This window comes from Perca flavescens, chromosome 2 (assembly GCF_004354835.1).
Source record: "Perca flavescens isolate YP-PL-M2 chromosome 2, PFLA_1.0, whole genome shotgun sequence".
Taxonomy (NCBI): Eukaryota; Metazoa; Chordata; class Actinopteri; order Perciformes; family Percidae; genus Perca; species Perca flavescens.
The window spans coordinates 11,485,354-11,503,096 of NC_041332.1; the positions used below are offsets into that span (position 1 = coordinate 11,485,354).

General features: G+C 40.3%; 1 protein-coding gene across 1 annotated transcript; it reads right to left on the minus strand.

Annotated features, from left to right (window-relative positions):
• Nucleotides 1-285: 285 nt before the first annotated feature.
• micall2b (mical-like 2b) lies at nt 286-17,309 on the minus strand. Its single transcript, XM_028605506.1, has 16 exons — nt 16,898-17,309; nt 14,806-14,854; nt 12,378-12,519; nt 12,092-12,279; nt 11,754-11,881; nt 9,857-10,579; nt 9,541-9,737; nt 7,803-7,860; nt 7,096-7,238; nt 6,775-6,839; nt 6,131-6,254; nt 5,708-5,810; nt 4,304-4,377; nt 4,109-4,223; nt 2,193-2,239; nt 286-455 (listed from the first exon to the last, which is right to left on the minus strand). The coding sequence occupies exons 1-16, from the start codon at nt 17,038-17,040 to the stop codon at nt 379-381; spliced, it is 2,376 nt and encodes a 791-aa protein (XP_028461307.1). The 5' UTR covers nt 17,041-17,309; the 3' UTR covers nt 286-378.
• Nucleotides 17,310-17,743: the final 434 nt, after the last annotated feature.

The window sequence follows — 17,743 nt, forward strand, 5'->3', positions numbered from 1 at the left end:
AAGTTGCAAAGATATAAAAATGAGTGTGTGTATTTAAGAGCATTAGACAGATTAAGACTAGAAGGGTATTAAAATGAACAACTGGAGCACTGAACCCAATGTCATAATGGCTGATGAGTCATTAACCCCTTAACATTGTGTGTGTGTCACTGGCAGGCAGGAGTGATGCAGTCGTCAGAGGGAAGGAATTTCTTCAAAAGTGCTTAAATTGAACACACACACGAACACACACGCACACACACACGAACACACACACACACACACACACACACACACACACGAACACACACACACACACAACACACACACACACACACACGAACACACACGAACACACACACGAACACACACACACACAGCGCTGTGTGTTGCTGAGCATCATTCCTCCTTCTTGTTCCCCCAAACAAACAGTTTGAACTTCTGAGACTTTTTCTTTGGTTTGTCTTTCTTTATGTCTGAGAGGAGAGAGAAGGAAAGGATAGTCAAAAGATGACACAGAGGTAAACATCACAAGTGAGACTGGTAATAGTTATTCTGTGAAATCTCAAACACTCAAACTCAAATCAGTTTTAAAAGTGTTTGTAGCACAACCTTTGTAGTCGTTTGCTAACAAATCAACGGTATAAGCCCATAATACCCCAAATAATATAACATGTCAAGATTTGATGATATATTATCATTTCGTTTTGTTGTCCTTATTTTTGGCTGTATGTCTATTTCTATTGGAACTGTGTGTAACATTGGGGCGGCAGTAGTCCGTGGGGACTTGGCTTTGGGACCCGAGGATGGGCGGATCAAGCCCTGCACGGACCAAAGTACACAGTGTTAACTGGTATCTGGAGAGGATCCCTTGAGCAAGGCACTGACCCCCCAACTGCTTGGAGCGCCAACTATGTGGCAGCCCCTTCGCACAGACACCTCTCTATTAATGCATGACTATGGGTCCTGTGTGTGTATTTCGGGCCGATGGGTGTAATGTAACAACAAAGTTTAGAAATTAAATTTCCCTATTGAGGTTAATAAAGTGCTTAAAAAAAAAATAAAGCCGATTCTGATTAAAAATTTGATATTTTTATATATAGAATATATATATATAGAATTTTTATATTTTAGATTAGTATAACTTTTATATTAGTACAACTTTTGTATGTATTATTGTGCTTTAAACACATTTACACATCATTAAAAAGCCAAACGAGAATCCAGAAGTTTAAAGTTTGTTTTTAAAGTTTGTTTCTAGTCAGTCCTAAGTCTGTTTCATCTCGGAGGGTTCACATAGCAGAAGCATGGATGCTATGGTCACATGATTCAGAATGTCAGTTAACCTTTGTTTGAGGTGTCCCGTTAAAAGATTTAAAAAAACAAAAACCCCTGGCAGAAAATCAAAAGGTGGTATCTTTTCGTGGCTGTGGTATAGAGTAGCATTTTACGACATTGTGTGTAAACTATCACATGTACTCCGAATGGGAATAAACTGTGAAACTTTGGCATTAACTTTATGAATAACATTAAATTGAAATGGCTAGTCTTTAGCCCACGGTCGGCGCTCACTCGCTGCAACATAACGACCTTTCACTTAAGTTCAATAAATCTCCGAAATTTTCAGCCCTGCTTTCCCAGTCATGAATTGCAAATGAAGCCAGCATTAACTCTATTCTATCAGAGGGTCAAATTAACCAGCTACATTATCCATTTGTCTAATAGGAAACACCGCTGACAAAAAGAGGGGGAGCATTTTGTTTGATGCTTTTTCCATTAGCAGTCATTAGATCAAATGAGATGAAAACATTGGCCGGTGGCAGGCACACACACACACACACACACACACACACACACACACACACACACACACACACACACACACACACACACACACACACACACACACACACACACACACACACACACACACACACACACACACACACACACACACACACACACACACACACACACACACACACACACACACACACACACACACACACACACACACACACACACACACACACACACACACACACACAACAATGAGAATTTCTATCCACTTCAATTAGAGGCGTCCATGATGGAAATCCTCAATTGGATAATTTATAAGCCAACTAAGTTGCAGTGACATCAAGGTTGTGATAACTAATGAACAGAGCGGAGGGGGGGGTCAGATGGCCTGTGGAGGTGTTGGAGACACTCACTGAAATTCATCATCATCTTGTTTAGTTGTTCGTCCTCCTCCTCCTCCCTGCGAAAAAACACAAAAAGCGAACACAGATTTACAGCAGGCTCGAACCTGTATGAGCATAATATATATTGTATTTATACATACTATGGAATCTATGACAACTAGGGCAGTGACATATTTTGTTGTTTTGGCTCTGTACCGTATTGGATTTCTATTAAACTATGGCCATGAAATAATGCTGATGCTAAACGTTTCTTCAGTACTGATTAATTTGTTTCTGTAATTTATCATTTAGTCTTTAAAATATCAGAATAAAGTGAAACATGCCTGTCAAACTTTCCCAGAGCCGAAAGTGCCTTAAACCACAAAATATTCAATTCACAGCAATAAAACTGAAAAGTTTTACATTTGAGAAGTTGTAAACAGTGGATATTTGCCTGATACATGACTTAAATATACATGAACGTACATTTACATATGTGCGTAGTACGTACATATACTGTATACATAAAATAACAGTTTTTAGCATTACTGGGACGTTGTAGTGCTGATGTTCATCTATAATTGTAAGGGTTTTCAGAATCAGAATCTGAATCAGAAAAGCTTTATTGCCAAGTATGTTTACACACACGAGGGATGTGTCTTGGTATCGTAGGTACAGGTCACATTAAAGCAACATGCACAAACACACCGGCTGAAAAAGTGTAGGAACTGTAGCCCTTTTCCCCCAGTTTGATGCTCTGTGAGGCCGATGCCTCAGAGAGCTTCACTTTTTGCTTTATTTGGGGGATTTTTGCCTTCAGGCTAATTTTCAGCAAAAATGCATCAGTCATGCATCAGGCACTAGGCCAGTCAAGAACATTTTGCTTTTTGGCCATAAAAATCCCTTGTTTGGGGCTCAATAGTCTACATCGCCAACGATGGTTAACTGCTCCTCAGCTCTCTGCAGGGTAAATCGAGCCAGCTAGCTAGACTATCTGTCCAATCGGAGTTTCCTGGTGCACAACTAAAACAACTTTTGAACGAGCACATTTCACCGAAACAAGTTCCTTCCCGAGGCTATTTTGCAGAGACACCGTAATTGCGTCAGGCACTATGGGCCGCCCAAGACGATTGTGATTGGTTTAAAGAAATGGCATAAACCAGAGCACATTTTTCTCGAGAGAAGCTGGAATGCTGTGTGGACTAGCCGGACATTGTTTCATAATATTAACATACATACAGTGTTTAATTTAACTTCTTTTTAAATTAAGTAACAATATGTTGTCAAGAAGTACATACATAGTTGCATACAGTGGTGTTCTTCGGTGGATAAAATGTTGGGGTGACAACTACTGTACAGGTGATAATCCACCGGAGCACATACCTGTTCTGCGTAATGTTAGCTATGTTTACCCAATTGTTCTGCGTTTTGTCCTGCTGCTTTCGTTTTTGGTAATCCTTTTCGAAAGATGCTTGAGATTTTGAAAGCCTGTTCTTGGCCAGGTCCCATCCACTCGAAATAACACACACAGGAAAGCAAAAGAAAAAGTGTCCTCTTTGATAGTTAGCTAGCACCGCTACACATTAACTCAGATTATTTTTACCAGCAGTTTGGTTTATAACAATATCCCGTAGGTGGTGGGCACCAAGGAGTTTAATCACAAGTTTTTCTTCAAAAGGGCAGACTTTTAAAGTTGTGTTGTAGAAGATAATCTACATTGTTCAAACTGAACAAACTTACTATCCGCGCGAATGAGTGAGCGCATAAAAACCATTTTAAAGCTAGTATATCCAGCCACTGACCTTATATTTGTAGAATAATGGTAAATAACAGCAACAAAGTATATTATATACAAATTATATTAATTTCTAAGTCAGTACCACTAAAACCACACTGCCATGCCAGCAGGTGGGGACTCTTCTCCTCTACTGTATTTGTATACACACCTGAGTCTGTCCTCATCGAGACCCTCTATAATAGCATTTCTGTCGTTGACAATCTCCATCAGTTTGGCCATCAGCTGCTCTTCTCTCTTACGGTCCCAGGAGGTTTTCAGATGTTCTGCTCAAACACAAACACATTTTAATCTCATTGGTTTCATTTTTTTCTCGTTTTGAATGTGTTCCCCTCCAAACTCTCACCTGGTTTTTCCATCAGTTTCCTGAGCTCCTGCTCAACACTGGGCTGCTCTTCCTCCAGGTCCTGGGTTTTTCCACTACACATAAAAACAACATACAAATATATTATTGTATATGTTACTACCACCTGGAATTGTATGGCTCGAGTCTGTTTTTTTTTGACAAATTCTGTTTTGCCTCAATTCCTCCAACATGTATATATTCATATGAGCTATGCGGTTATTATACATCCCATTTTCTGTGAGATGCAGTTGAAAGCTCTGGCATTTAGCTATTACATACACTGAGTTAAGATTATTTTGCCAAACTACTACACCCAATGTCAAGAATAAAAATTATATTTTGGGCGCCACTAAAAATAGCTAAATCATCAGTAGGTTGTTCATTCTGTCCAAGTGTTGTCACCAGTAATGAAAACAATTGTAGCCTAAAGTCATCACTAGCAGCGAATTACATTTGCCATGTTATGTGTTATGTGACAAAGATGAACACATTTTTACTAATTTTATCCAACCTTTTCCAAACATTTGCTTGTGATATTCCATAACATTTTTGTGTAACGTTAGGCTGAATTGTTGTAATTGAGGCCTACTTAACATAAATTGCCATAATTATGAAAAACATACCAAATGTATTTGACACGACCACAGCTAACAGTGATTCTATAAATGGTGAATGGACTGCATTTACATAGTGCTTTTCTACGTTAGCGGACAGAGCGATTTACATTTTGCCTTTTTTTTTGGTCTCCACTAATTCCTGAGGGAAATATCTGGCTCTGTAGCTGCTCAATGCTTCATTATGTTCACCAGCTAGTCGCTAACTTTTTCAGTCACAAGGCGTAAAAATAAAACAAGGAGCTTAAAGACACTAAGACACTTGGGTGCAAGGCAGGCAATAATTCTCTGTGGGTTTGTCACCATGAGCGACCCCTGTCACGTTACACATGGTCATTTGATCCATTGTTAACATAAAAATGGATTGATGATTGATTAGAGAGCTTTAAATGGGCATAACTCCGTGGTCATGAGCTCAGTGTGTCCATTGTTAAGGTATTTTCCAAAAATCCCCATGATTTCTAACACTGCGTGTATTTTATTGCAAATCTGGATTCAAATACATACGACTTTCTTAATATTTTTTCTTTAGAGGTACAGGTTGAACATTAATTTATGGAAGGAATAACTGCAGCACATGTGTGCTGTTAAGCAGCATCCTGCTTCACACTGCACCCAGTGGGAGGGTGAGCTGTCTTGTTCCAGGACGCCCTGCTGTGGGACGGAGGAGGGAGGACACTGGGAATTCAAACTGTCAACCTTCTGGCGACAAGTCTGTTTCACTAATCGCTAAATAGTGGCATGCCCCTTCTCTGAGTGTGTTTGTGTGTATGTGCGCGTGTGTACTCACATGTAGACCAGTTCAGACTCCCGGCGCATGGCCACCTGCTTGTTCCTGATCAAGTTGAACCACTCGACCATGAGCTCATCCATGAGAGAGTCATCTTCACCCTCTGACACAGACACAGACACACAGACACAGACACACACAGACACACACACAGACACAGACACAGACACAGACACAGACACACACAGACACAGACACACACACACACACACACACACACACACACACACACACACACACACACACACACACACACACACACACACACACACACACACACACACACACACACACACACACACACACACACACACACACACACACACACAGTTAATCCCATTACTCTCCTTCTTCTAAATCTGCCTCTCTTTTAACTGACTGAAGAGGAGGCTCATACAGTACGAGTGTGTGCGTTAATCTCACCTTCTTCACTGCTGCGGAGCCGCACTTCCAGCTCCACTCCCCTCTTCTCCCACTCGTTCAAATTATCTTCAATTTCTTGCAGTTCCTTCATGATGTCCTCTTTGAGAATGTAGCCCGGCTTCGTCTACAGATGTTACACATATACAGTACACAAAAATTAAATGAAAGATGTCAACTAAAACATAGGTAAGGAGCACAGGTGAACATAACATTGTGATCCCAGAGCATTTATTAAATGACATCCTTACTGTACATCTGAGTATAGAGGAAAAGGCAGTAAAAGAAAAATATAAATGAGGGAAAAAAAGGTTTTCCTTTCCTCCAATCAGTAAATTAAATAAATGAAACCTAATTTATTGTATACATCTATAGGTCTTTGTCTAGCTTGTTTTATTTGTCAGCTCCATAGTTTACCTATTTTTTTGGTTTTGGCACTCATTTAATCACTTTTAGCTTTAGCTAGCTAACATTGTTTACGTTAGCTTGCTGGCTAAAATACTTTAGCTACTGTTACAAGAGTTCATACTGTGAAGCTGCAGTTCATTTTGAATGAAAAAGAAAAAAATAATAATTCAAAGGGATTACATTTAAAATTATATGATACAATCTAAGGCAAACATATTTTCTATTTAATGGTTCAGTACCTTGGACTTCTTTGACTCTGGCTTGGTGCCATTTGCAGTTGGGTCTCTCTGACCATTTAGGAATCCTGAAAAAGAAAATAGTTAATAAGATAGAATAGTAGATCTAAAGTTAGGAACAATAACAGGAGAGGGAGGAAACCCCTGAGATATCTGATTCATATATATAGGCAGTCTTTATAGAAGACCATTTGTGCTAGAAACATTGTGATGTGCATGTAGAATAAAAGAGGAATTGGGAACAACATAAGGACGTGCAGGTATATTTTTATGTCCAAATCGCATTTAAACAGAACAACATTACAACACCGGTGACCACATTACCCTTTGCTGCAGGTGGAGTGACAGAAACGCTCGGGCTGGGCAGACGAGAGGAGGGAGAAGGCCCGACAGACAGCTCTGAAGTCTGAGGCTTTCCAGCTCCATTAGCCCGCGCTTTAGGAGAGGACTGGGTGGGACCAGCAGGTCTGTGGATGGATGGAGGACGAGCAGAAAAGAGAAAAAGAGAGATATAATTCAATTAATGGCCATTTATCTGCTCCTACAAGTAGTCCCCATTTTGTCTTGCTGCAACCCTTAGTTTTGATTCATGAGAGTGGGAGGAAAGGTCATCCGGTGGAAAAGAACCCAGAGCACTGAGCATATGTTGCACCACGGAGGACTCTACTCAGTCCTGACACCATTTGGGGCTCACATGCATGTGGCGGAAGAGAAGAGACTGAAAGATCTGACTACAAATGATAAGCGAGCCATTTGGAGGAGCAGCAGGTACAGGCTTCCTGTGGGAGGAAAGGTTGGATAGATGGATGAAAGACAGGATCAAAGGATGGATGGATGAAAGACAACATCCAAAGGTTGGATGGATGGATGGATAGATAGACAGGAGGACATTAGGAGAGAAAAGAGATGTTGATATGCTGTGAGCCCGCCCACATACAGACACTCCCTGGCAAGGGCAGGGCAAGGAATTAACCAGAAACCTAGAATATGGAGGCAACACAGAACAAACGTCAATAAAATAAAAGTCTTACTTGGAGATGGGTTTAAGCATCAACCTCCAGTCTGCAGGAGAGTCCTTGTTTTCTGATGCTGATGAGAAAAAAGAAATCAAGCAAAACTTTAGTGTTTTTCACTTTCAGGTAGGGCTGCTCGATTATGGAAAAAATCCTAATCACGATTATTTTGGTCAATATTAAAAATCACAGTTATTTAACACGATTACTCATTGTATTGTGTAAAATGGTTTAATTATTGAACTTGAAAAAACACCTTGAACCGTAAAATTTCCCTTAATACTGTTCCCGTTGAACTTTTTGACAAAATAAGAGTTTACTTGCAAAACTTAATGTGCAAAACTTTTTTTTTTAAATTATTATTATTATTATTATTGTGTTTTTGTGATCGTTAGGAGCCAAAAAGCCGAACATTTTGATTAATTGCACAGCCCTACTTATTTACTGCATCACACCAGAGTCCCTATAACAAAATATAAAAAAAATAGGAACAGAGATTGGGTAGTGGATACCCAATATTTTATTTTATGTTTTGTCATAGAGAGATTTGCCATCAAAAGCAGGGGAAAAACAATATAAAAAGGTCCACATTAACTGCAAACTGCTATTAACACTAACTCTCATTCAGCACCCTGAAAATAATCACCAGAGGAACAAGGAGCTCCTGCGTGTCAATAAAGCATCAATGAAGTCTCTCAGTCCTGAATGTGTTGAGAAAGCTTGATATACAGGTACATATTTTAATATAGTAGCCTATTTACAGAAGAACATGAACTAGTAAGTGGACCTTTGAGCTTAGATTACACACATCTGAAAAACTGTTGACACCTTGAACTGTAAACAAGTTATGGTTCTAATTTCTGTATTTATTTATTTTTTAAGATGAAACATGAAGATATTAATATCTGCAAAATGTTCCCAGAGCCTTGAAAACAAGTTTTATGTTGATTGTCATATCTGTGTAAAGTATATGGAACAATTGCTTTGTGCTTAACTGATCCTGGCGCTGTTATTTTTCACAATTTGAGAACACTTTTCTTTTTTTTCGCTGAGCATTTCATTTCCAAACTGAACATGGATGTTTTAGTTTGTTTGGTGGCCTACTTAGTTTGAGTCTTTCATGAGGGATCATACCGTCATGAAAGACCAGATTAGGTTATTCTTCTACCAATATCTGCTGTCTAAATTTATGACTCTGGGTAAGTTGATTTTGGGTAAGTTTTTTGGATAACATTTTCAACCATATTGCTTAGCCCTATATTCTCTGTACAACAAGCACTTTCTCATAGGGCTGTTTAATTAATCAAAATTTAAAATCGTGATTATGATTTTGGCTCCCAATGATCACAGAATACAGATACAGAATAATTGAGAAAAACTATTATTTAGCTCATTACACTTTGCAAGTAAACTCTTATTTTCTCTTGTGTTCTGAATGAAAAAATAAAGTTTAAATAGGAAAAGTATTAAGGCAAATTTCACAGTTGTATGTTGTTTTTTTTTACTGTTGATATATTTAACTTTGACTGTTTTTTTAAGTTCAATAATTGCAACATCTTTCCAGAAGTCAACAAGTAATCGTGTTAAATTATCCTGATTTCAATATTGACCAAAATAATTGTGATTATATTTTTTTCCATAATCAAGCAGCCCTACTTTCTTATACATTATACCACACACAAAGGAGCGTTTCTCACACAAACGTGTATTATACCAGGCTAAACTACTCGGTGTTATTGAAGTGTGTGAGTTTAACCTGAGGTGTTGAGTGATTCGGGCTTTGAGGAGCCTTTGTCTGGGGTTTTGGCTCCGAGTCCACTCCTGTCGGCCGGGCTCGGAGTCCGGGTGTCTATAGGAGTCTGCAGGTCAGCGAGGATTGACGGGTCTGCTTTCAGCTTCATTCTCACTCTGACACCCTCCGTCTCCCTCTTTGGAGTCTCGACTTGAGAAGGTCTGATTGGAGGTGACGTGTTATTAAATGCTAGAATTCACCAGTAGAGGTCAGGCTGAAGGAACATATTACAAAAGTCTATATGTTAGTGAGTGTAGCAGTGTGTGGTTAGATTACTTACTTGTCAATTTTCTTCAGGGCTACAGTCGTCCACAATGGCTTACTGTTGTTATTGTTGTTCTCCTCAGTCAGTTTTTTGGAGAGGAAGGCAGCTGCTGCCGCTTTCGTCTTCGTATCTCCACCTACACCAGCTGCTTTAGCTCTCTCCTCACCTGTGTCCAATCTCACATTTGCTTCTTTTCTGCCCAAACCGCCAACATTCACAACAACAGTCTGACCAACTGTGGCCTCCTTTACCTTACCGGTCACATTTGGCCCTTTATTTATGACAATGTTGGTGGTTGTAGTCTTTCTCTCTTTATCGTTAGCGGTGTTATCTGATTGGAAGAAATTGAGCTTGGACTGTAGCGTCTTTGCCGCCGTGGTCGAGGTACGAGGAGCAGCAGTGGGCCCGGTGTTGATAGAAGTGGTTGTTGTGGTGAAGGTAGATTCACAAGTAGTCCGTGAAGCCGTGGGTTTGGAGACAACACACGTCGGACTCTCTTTAGCAGTGGAAGAGAGACTTGAATCAGGCCGGGAAGGAGACGGGGAAGAAAAAGTGGTGCAGAAGCTGGGAGGGGTGCTGGGTTTATCCGTTGGCCATGATGGTCCCAGTCTGGAGGGTGCATGGTTTGGAGGAGTTGTGTTCGCTTTAGGGGAGTCTGGTAAAGGAGTGAATCTAGAAACGGGAGTGTTTGTGGGTAAGCCACTGAGAGGTGCGGTTGGGTTTGTAGGCGACAGTAACCTGAAAGACAGAAAGCACAACACATGTAATTGTTACAAGTACAAAATTCTTCCCACACATGGCTCCCACCGCTGGCCAATCAGAGATCCTGTTGGTGCAGTTGGAGCTTGAATCCGTAGACAGGGGGGGGGGGTACGGGTGGTTCGAAAGAACTCCCCCCACACCTCACTGCCAAAGATCCATAGTTTAAGTTTGGTTTATTAAAAAACTAAAGAAAAAAATCTTTTTAAATAACGACGGCCAATAATTCCAATCCCCCCAAAATAAAAATTATCTATATCCTTAAGTGAAGCCCTAATCTTAACGTAAATCTAACGTCTAATATATCAACAATCCATGCAACTAACTTTATGCACTCATAGCAAAATCTGTGAGGCCAAGGACATCAAAATGAAGCATTTGAACCTCATAATTAAATACAAAATGAGGGAAAAAACATAACTACAGTTTTATGAATTCTGGATGATGCCAGATATATGTGTAATACTTGGATTCCCACAGTCTGTCGAGGTCAGGAAGAATAAAATGGAACTTGTCCTACAGCCAAGAGCTGATTTCTGATTTCAAAGGCACCAATTTTTCACAGATTTTATATTTCCGCCTCATCTACAGGACAGACATTTTTGATTTTCTCTTAAACCAGGCAAGGAAATGTCATTGCAATAAGTCAGAACCAGAGTTACTTACAACTCACAAAAGTGCATTAAATTATTCTTTAAATTAAAGCAAACATGAAAAGGAAACTGTAAATGTTACAGAAATGGACTATGACATGGAATATAATAAGCAGGGCACATTGCTACTAGCACAGCATACACAATCTCCAACTAAACTGTCGGCAAGCAAGTTGCATTATGGGTAATATAGGCATCAAATTTCGACAAGAAAGAAGAACACGTCTGCTTCCGCTGCATGGATTTTTACCCTTTTTCTTTGTACGATAATGTTCAAAATAATACAATATCAGTGGATTACACTTTCTATGAATCATTTAAATGCAAATGTTATTAATCAATGTATAGCGTTTTTTTAGATTTACCAATTAATTCACTTTTTTATTCTTTTTTTACTTAATTGAAAACTAAAAACATCTATAATTGTTCTGGTGGCACACTCTAGACTCCACAGATTATAAGGATCAGTTCTGATTAAATTAATTTCCTTGGGGTCTTACTTTGCACAGTTCCTGTGATAGAGCTTCCCGTCCACTAGATGTCGCTGCACCAGATGAACGTGCTTGTTGCAGGACACGCATTTGTTACTCAGGGTGCCTGTCTGATGGGATTTCTCAACCACAACATCCTAGAGAAGGGGAAAAGAGGGTAAGAGGGTGAGAGAGGTTTCATGAGGTGGAAACGAAAACTTTATTTATACTGACTGTAACTTATCTAACGCAAGGCGGGTTTCTTTTGTAACAGCAGTTGTGAGAACAACAGAACGTTGTCTTTGTGTTTGGCTTTGCAAACTTCCACATTTCTCTGATCAGAAAAGTATTCAGGCAGCAAAGGTTACCTTTGTGGCATTTCTGGTTTGTTTTGGGGAAGGAGAGGGCCGGGTTATGTTGGAGGAGGGGGGAGGGCTGTTCTCTCTGGCTGGTTTGGAAGAGGGAAACACCTTCGCCGCCACCGGCTGGTTCTTCTTCCCAGACGGTTCATCTGTGGGGCCGTCTGCTGGGCGCTTTATACCTCCCATACCACCAACTGCACCGAACACATAATAAACAGAGACACACAGTCAGAGGAGACAGGAAGAAGGGAACACAAGGCAGAGACGGACACTGTGAGACACCGATACTCACTCGGGGAGCGTCCATGGAAGTAGTTGTAGTACTGGGACACGTATGTCAGGATACTGAGGCGGTCAGGAACCCTAAGAGCCACCATGTCTTCTGCATCCAACAGCGCTGGAATTCCCAACTTCTCCTCTGCAACCTTGAATGCCTGCAAATAACATTACAACAATAACTTTATCCAACGACAGAAGAAGCTCAGGGTGGATTTTTAGCATCTAGGCCACAGATGGAAATAGACCAATAAAAAGCAGAACTGACTGACTGTCTTTGTGAGACCTCAATGAAAGACTTGGGAGACTTTCTGCATCTTAAAACACTTTGCACAAGAGCTTTGCTACTTGATGTTAGTATTCAAATGCATGTTTGGGACTGCGAGATCAAGCGACAGAGAGAGGTTTGGCCAAAATCAGTGTGTTTTGAAACTGAAGAAGGCAAGAGTGCAAATACATTTGCATTGAATTGGTTTATTTTTTAATTGAGTACCTGACATTGGATTGGATTGAATGCCCATCCTACCTATGGATGCCGACACGTGTTTAAAATGTTTTCTATCAACTATGTCTTGTTTTTAAGCGTATCCTGAAAAACTTGCCTTCGTTCAAATGGCAGAAATCTGACTACAGAGTTAAGCTTCACCTTATGTGTTTAGAGAGAAAGTGAGTCAGGAATTTCTAAACTAGATTCCCGTTCAGCAATTCCATGGAAGCAGACAAAAAACAACAAGCAGAGGAAGGCCGACGAGCACCAGAGGCATAACTTAATCAGTAATCAGACGATCAAGAGAGCCATAAAAACTTTTTACTTTGCTGTGCACTTTAATCTCTTACAGGTTATTGTTGTATTTAACCAATCTGTTCCTACAGCTTTGTTTCAGTTACAATCCTGAATAGTGTCAAATACTGGCTGCTAATTTAAGCTTTTATTTGATATATTTCATTTTAAAAAGAGTAAAAATGTCTGATGTTGAGCTTCTGTCAGTCCCAGTGCTCAGAGTCCAGTGATGAAGCTGCAGGTAGAAAGTGAAAGTAAAGAAAGCAATAACGCAATGTGCCCAGACTGAAACACTCTGTATTTGGCAAAGACGTCTCTCTCCTCTCTGTATGAACATGTCTGACGTTTTCGAAAATTCCCTGTTACCTAACATGAAGTGGTGCTGAGGCAATGTGCAGAGCCAACACGCACGTAGAAGCAATGTATGGCTGCAAGTAACAATTACCTGAATTAGCAATAGCAATGGACTGAATGTGTTGAACCCATTTCCTTTCTCATAAAATATTAGTATTTTAAATAAATCTTGCTTTGTTTACATACATGTTTACTAGATTGTATTCTTCTTCACTGGCTTTGTTGACTGGGGCTGGGTATCATTCAGAAAATGTCGATACTGGTACAGATACCGATGGACCTGTTTTCACAGCAGACATTTTGACTTGTCATAGTAGGAAAAGCACAGCTGAAATTGATAACCTTAACAATGGTTCAATTCCATCAAGTGTCCCAGTGAGCTATTGTGAAAAAGGTCTATACCGTGACTTCGATACCGATTCCTAAAGTTTTTTTCGATACCAATTTTATAAAACAAAAAGAAATTACAACATTACGGCACAAATCTTTTAATTTATTTTTCCCCTCCTACTACGTGAGCCTACTCCTACTCTGTGCATTGCAGCATATCTCAGCATGTTACTGCCACCTGCTGATCAGTGGACTAATCATTAGTGCACAAAAGATGTGCAAAACGGGGACCCAATCATAGACATACAGCTCCATATTGCTAGCCTGACAAGCTCACCATGGGCAGGGCTCAATTCGAGGGGCGGGATAAACGGTTGCCTTTCAAATTCCCTCTGCACTCTTAGCCAACCAGAGCAACGCTAGTTGATAGATTAAACTTTGCCGTATGCGGTCAGCAAAACTCTGAACATCTTCCTTTTTTAAGAATGACTTCAGTGATCAACTCCAAGTCTTCCAGAGTCGCGGCCAAAGCCGATTCGAAAGACTGCTGTTCGCCAGCAGCAGCAGCCATCGTCTTTGTTTTCAAGTAGCAGGGAATTCACGCAGAACCGTCGCAACTCTGCCGACATTATGTCAATCCCGCCCACCGACTCCATACACGATGTGATTGGCCTGACCAAAATTTGGTTTTTCCAGCTTGCAAGCCAACTGAGAGTTGCTAGGCTAACCCTGGCTTCAAATTACATTTGCTGCCGTTGGGTGCGTCTAGATTTCTAGGCTACCATATTGCTACTCGAGGTCTAAAACTCCACAGGGAAACTTGAAGTCAGTAGGATTGATCCTTTGGGGATCATGAATGTCTGTAGATCTACTACACTAAAACCCTGCGTGTATTTAGGAAGCAGGAGTTTGTCTGAACAAAAAAAAAAAAAAAGGAAAACATTCAGAGGTCAAAATGCAGAATGTAAACATGTCTTACAAGTTTGTTGTTCTCATAAACATCTTCCTTCTTCAGTGAATCAAAATTGCTGCAACAGAGGAGAGAAAAAAAAATGAGTAACAAAACACTTCCCTTCCTCACTCATTTGTTTACAAGCAGCCTAGACCAACAACATGTGTTCTTTAGTCATGCACTGCCCTTCACATCAACACGCATCATGACATTGACAGTGTGACTGATCAGTTCATTACATGACCGCTGTGGTGACACATGATCTCATGACAGTTCCTCATACAGCTGAAACAGAAAGCTCATTCTGTATCCATAAAGGCATGAAAGTGTCTATATTCAGTACACCGAAGCAAAGCCTTTAACCAATGGTTAGCGCTTCATCCCATGTAAACATGAAATATGTTGCCACTCTGGTCTGGCTGCAAGGAAAAAGTGGAAAAGAAAGAACTGGAACAGCTGTGTCTCTTCTTAAAATTAAACTACATTTCACTTCCCGTTTGCCATAATGGATTTACTGGAACAAAAACAGGTGTCTCTGTGTGAAACTGGCCAAAGCTCAACTGGAGATGGTGAGTCAAGTCTTTGTAATATTTAAGCCAAAGCCTAATGTTGACAGATCTATTTCAGAACACTGTGTGCCAACAGACTTTACAGCTGTCAAGTAACACATATTAACACATATTCCCCAGTGGGAATTCCCTTATCAGAAAGTTCAGAAGGAAAACACACAAGGGATTGTCCTTTTTAGGCATCAGACTGAAAAGGATGTTTAACACATTAACTAACTGTAAGAGATCCCATACATCTTTGATTTTCAGCTCCAAGTGCTCACACAGAGCTGAGACAATTAGTCGATTAACTCATTTGTCATTAGACAGAAAATTAAAGAACAACACGTGATAATAATTTACACGTTTAAGGCATTTGTCAAGGAATTTACTCATCCAAGCATTCCATTTCTCAAATGGGAGGGTTTGCTGCTATTTTCCATTTCACATTATTGTATTTTGAATATCTTTTGGTTCTGCACTGTTGGCCAGACAAAACAAACAATATGGAGATGTCACAAGGGCTCTGGCAACTTGTGATGGCCACTGTTCCCTATTTTCGTACATTTTACGCAATAAACAAAGAATGAATCAAGAGATTATTCAAAGATGATAAACATCATTTGTTGCAGTCCTATTACCGAAATTCAAAATGTCATTTGAACAAGTGTTTTTCTATTTTTCTTTATTTTTATTTTTTTTGCTTGAGACAAAGTTATTTCAATGTACAGGCCTAAGAGTCAAGTATGCAACCTGTGGCTATTATGGTGGATGTTCACAAATTCATATGTTGAATTTTAGTGTGACGACGCAGATCAGATCAGAACTAATGAATTCAGATAGATGGCTTTCAAAGTAAAAAATAAAAATGTAGTCCTATCTTAATTCCAACATTGAGTATTCAAACGTGATTATATTTCACATTGCTTATACAATTTATATCTTTATGGCCATAAACTGCTACCGTAAGAGATATGCCGGTAATCTTAGATCCCAGATTTTACCAGGTCCAAAGCTGAGGCCTTAATGTTGCTTTCAACAGGTCTTCATTCAATTTTTGTAATGAGTCAAGTCTCAAGTCCTTTAAGACTCAAGCCTTAAGTCTACACTCTGCACTATATTGCCTAATATAAATATTGAGGAACAGGATTGACAAAGATAAGCATGCCCAATCACATTAGTCAGGTCAAATGTAGAAAAATAAAACTCCAAAGTCCAAATGCAAAAACATAGCTACAGGCTACTATGTATGGTTAGTGGCCCTGTCTGCAGAGCCCCCTTTATTCACTGAGCTCCACAGTCCACAGTGGAGCTCCTGCTCCTGTTTTCCTGCAGACATGAAGCTGCAGTTTATGTCCTTTCATTAAATGACTGCAGAAACCTACCATAAAGCTGGAAAGTTAAATCAATGGCTCCTTCTTCTATAAAAAAAACAGTTTATGTTGTAGCCTAAACAGACAGGATACAAAACAACACTAACCGGCTGGTCAAGGTCTGTTGTTTTACAAAACTACTAAACGTCCCCCAACTCCTGCGAGTTGTCCAGTCCTCTGCTTGGTTTGAGTACTTACATGAGATCGGGTCTGTGGTTGTGGATGAGAGCGCAGAAAGCCATGCCGTCCCTGAAGGACGTGGTCATGTTGGTGATGGACACATCCCGGTAGCCTTCACACCGGACCTTGCACCACTGCTGCAGCGCCTTCACAGCCGACATCCCCGGAGCTCAGATCCGAACTGATCCGTGTGTGTGAGCGTAGCAGCGCCGCTGTAGGCTCACCGAGCTTCCTCCCTCCTCCTCCTCCTGTCCCACCAACAAACTTTTGAAAGTTTCCACAGCAGCTTGGAACACGCAGGATCCAGGAAATGACAGACAGCAGGGTTCTGTGTGTGTGTGTCTGTGTGTGCGTTAGCGCGTGTGGGAATCACCTCCTCTTGACTGAGAAAGTGTCAAGTAACTGGATGACACCTGTAAAAGGTCGATATGACGCGGCATGGGTGGAGTTCAGGTCCGCCTTTAGATTTCTTTCTTAAGTGTGTGTGTGTGTGTGTGTGTGTGTGTGTGTGTGTGTGTGTGTGTGTGTGTGTGTGTGTGTGTGTGTGTGTGTGTGTGTGTGAGCTTTGTGGGGTCAAAATGCTGAGGGTTAAGACTTGTTTTTAGTATTAGGGTTAGAATTAGGTTCTGGTTAGGGTGAGGGTAAGGGTTAAGTTTAGGCATTCAGTTGTGATGGTTAAGGTTAGGGTAAGGGGCTAGGGAATGCATTATGTCAATGACGGGTCCCCACAAAGATAGTGAAACGCACTATCTGTGTGTGTGTGTGTGTGTGTGTGTGTGTGTGTGTGTGTGTGTGTGTGTGTGTACAGGTAATATTTTAGATATGAGTTCATGAGTTCAGATTATTCAGGACATATTTTTAAGT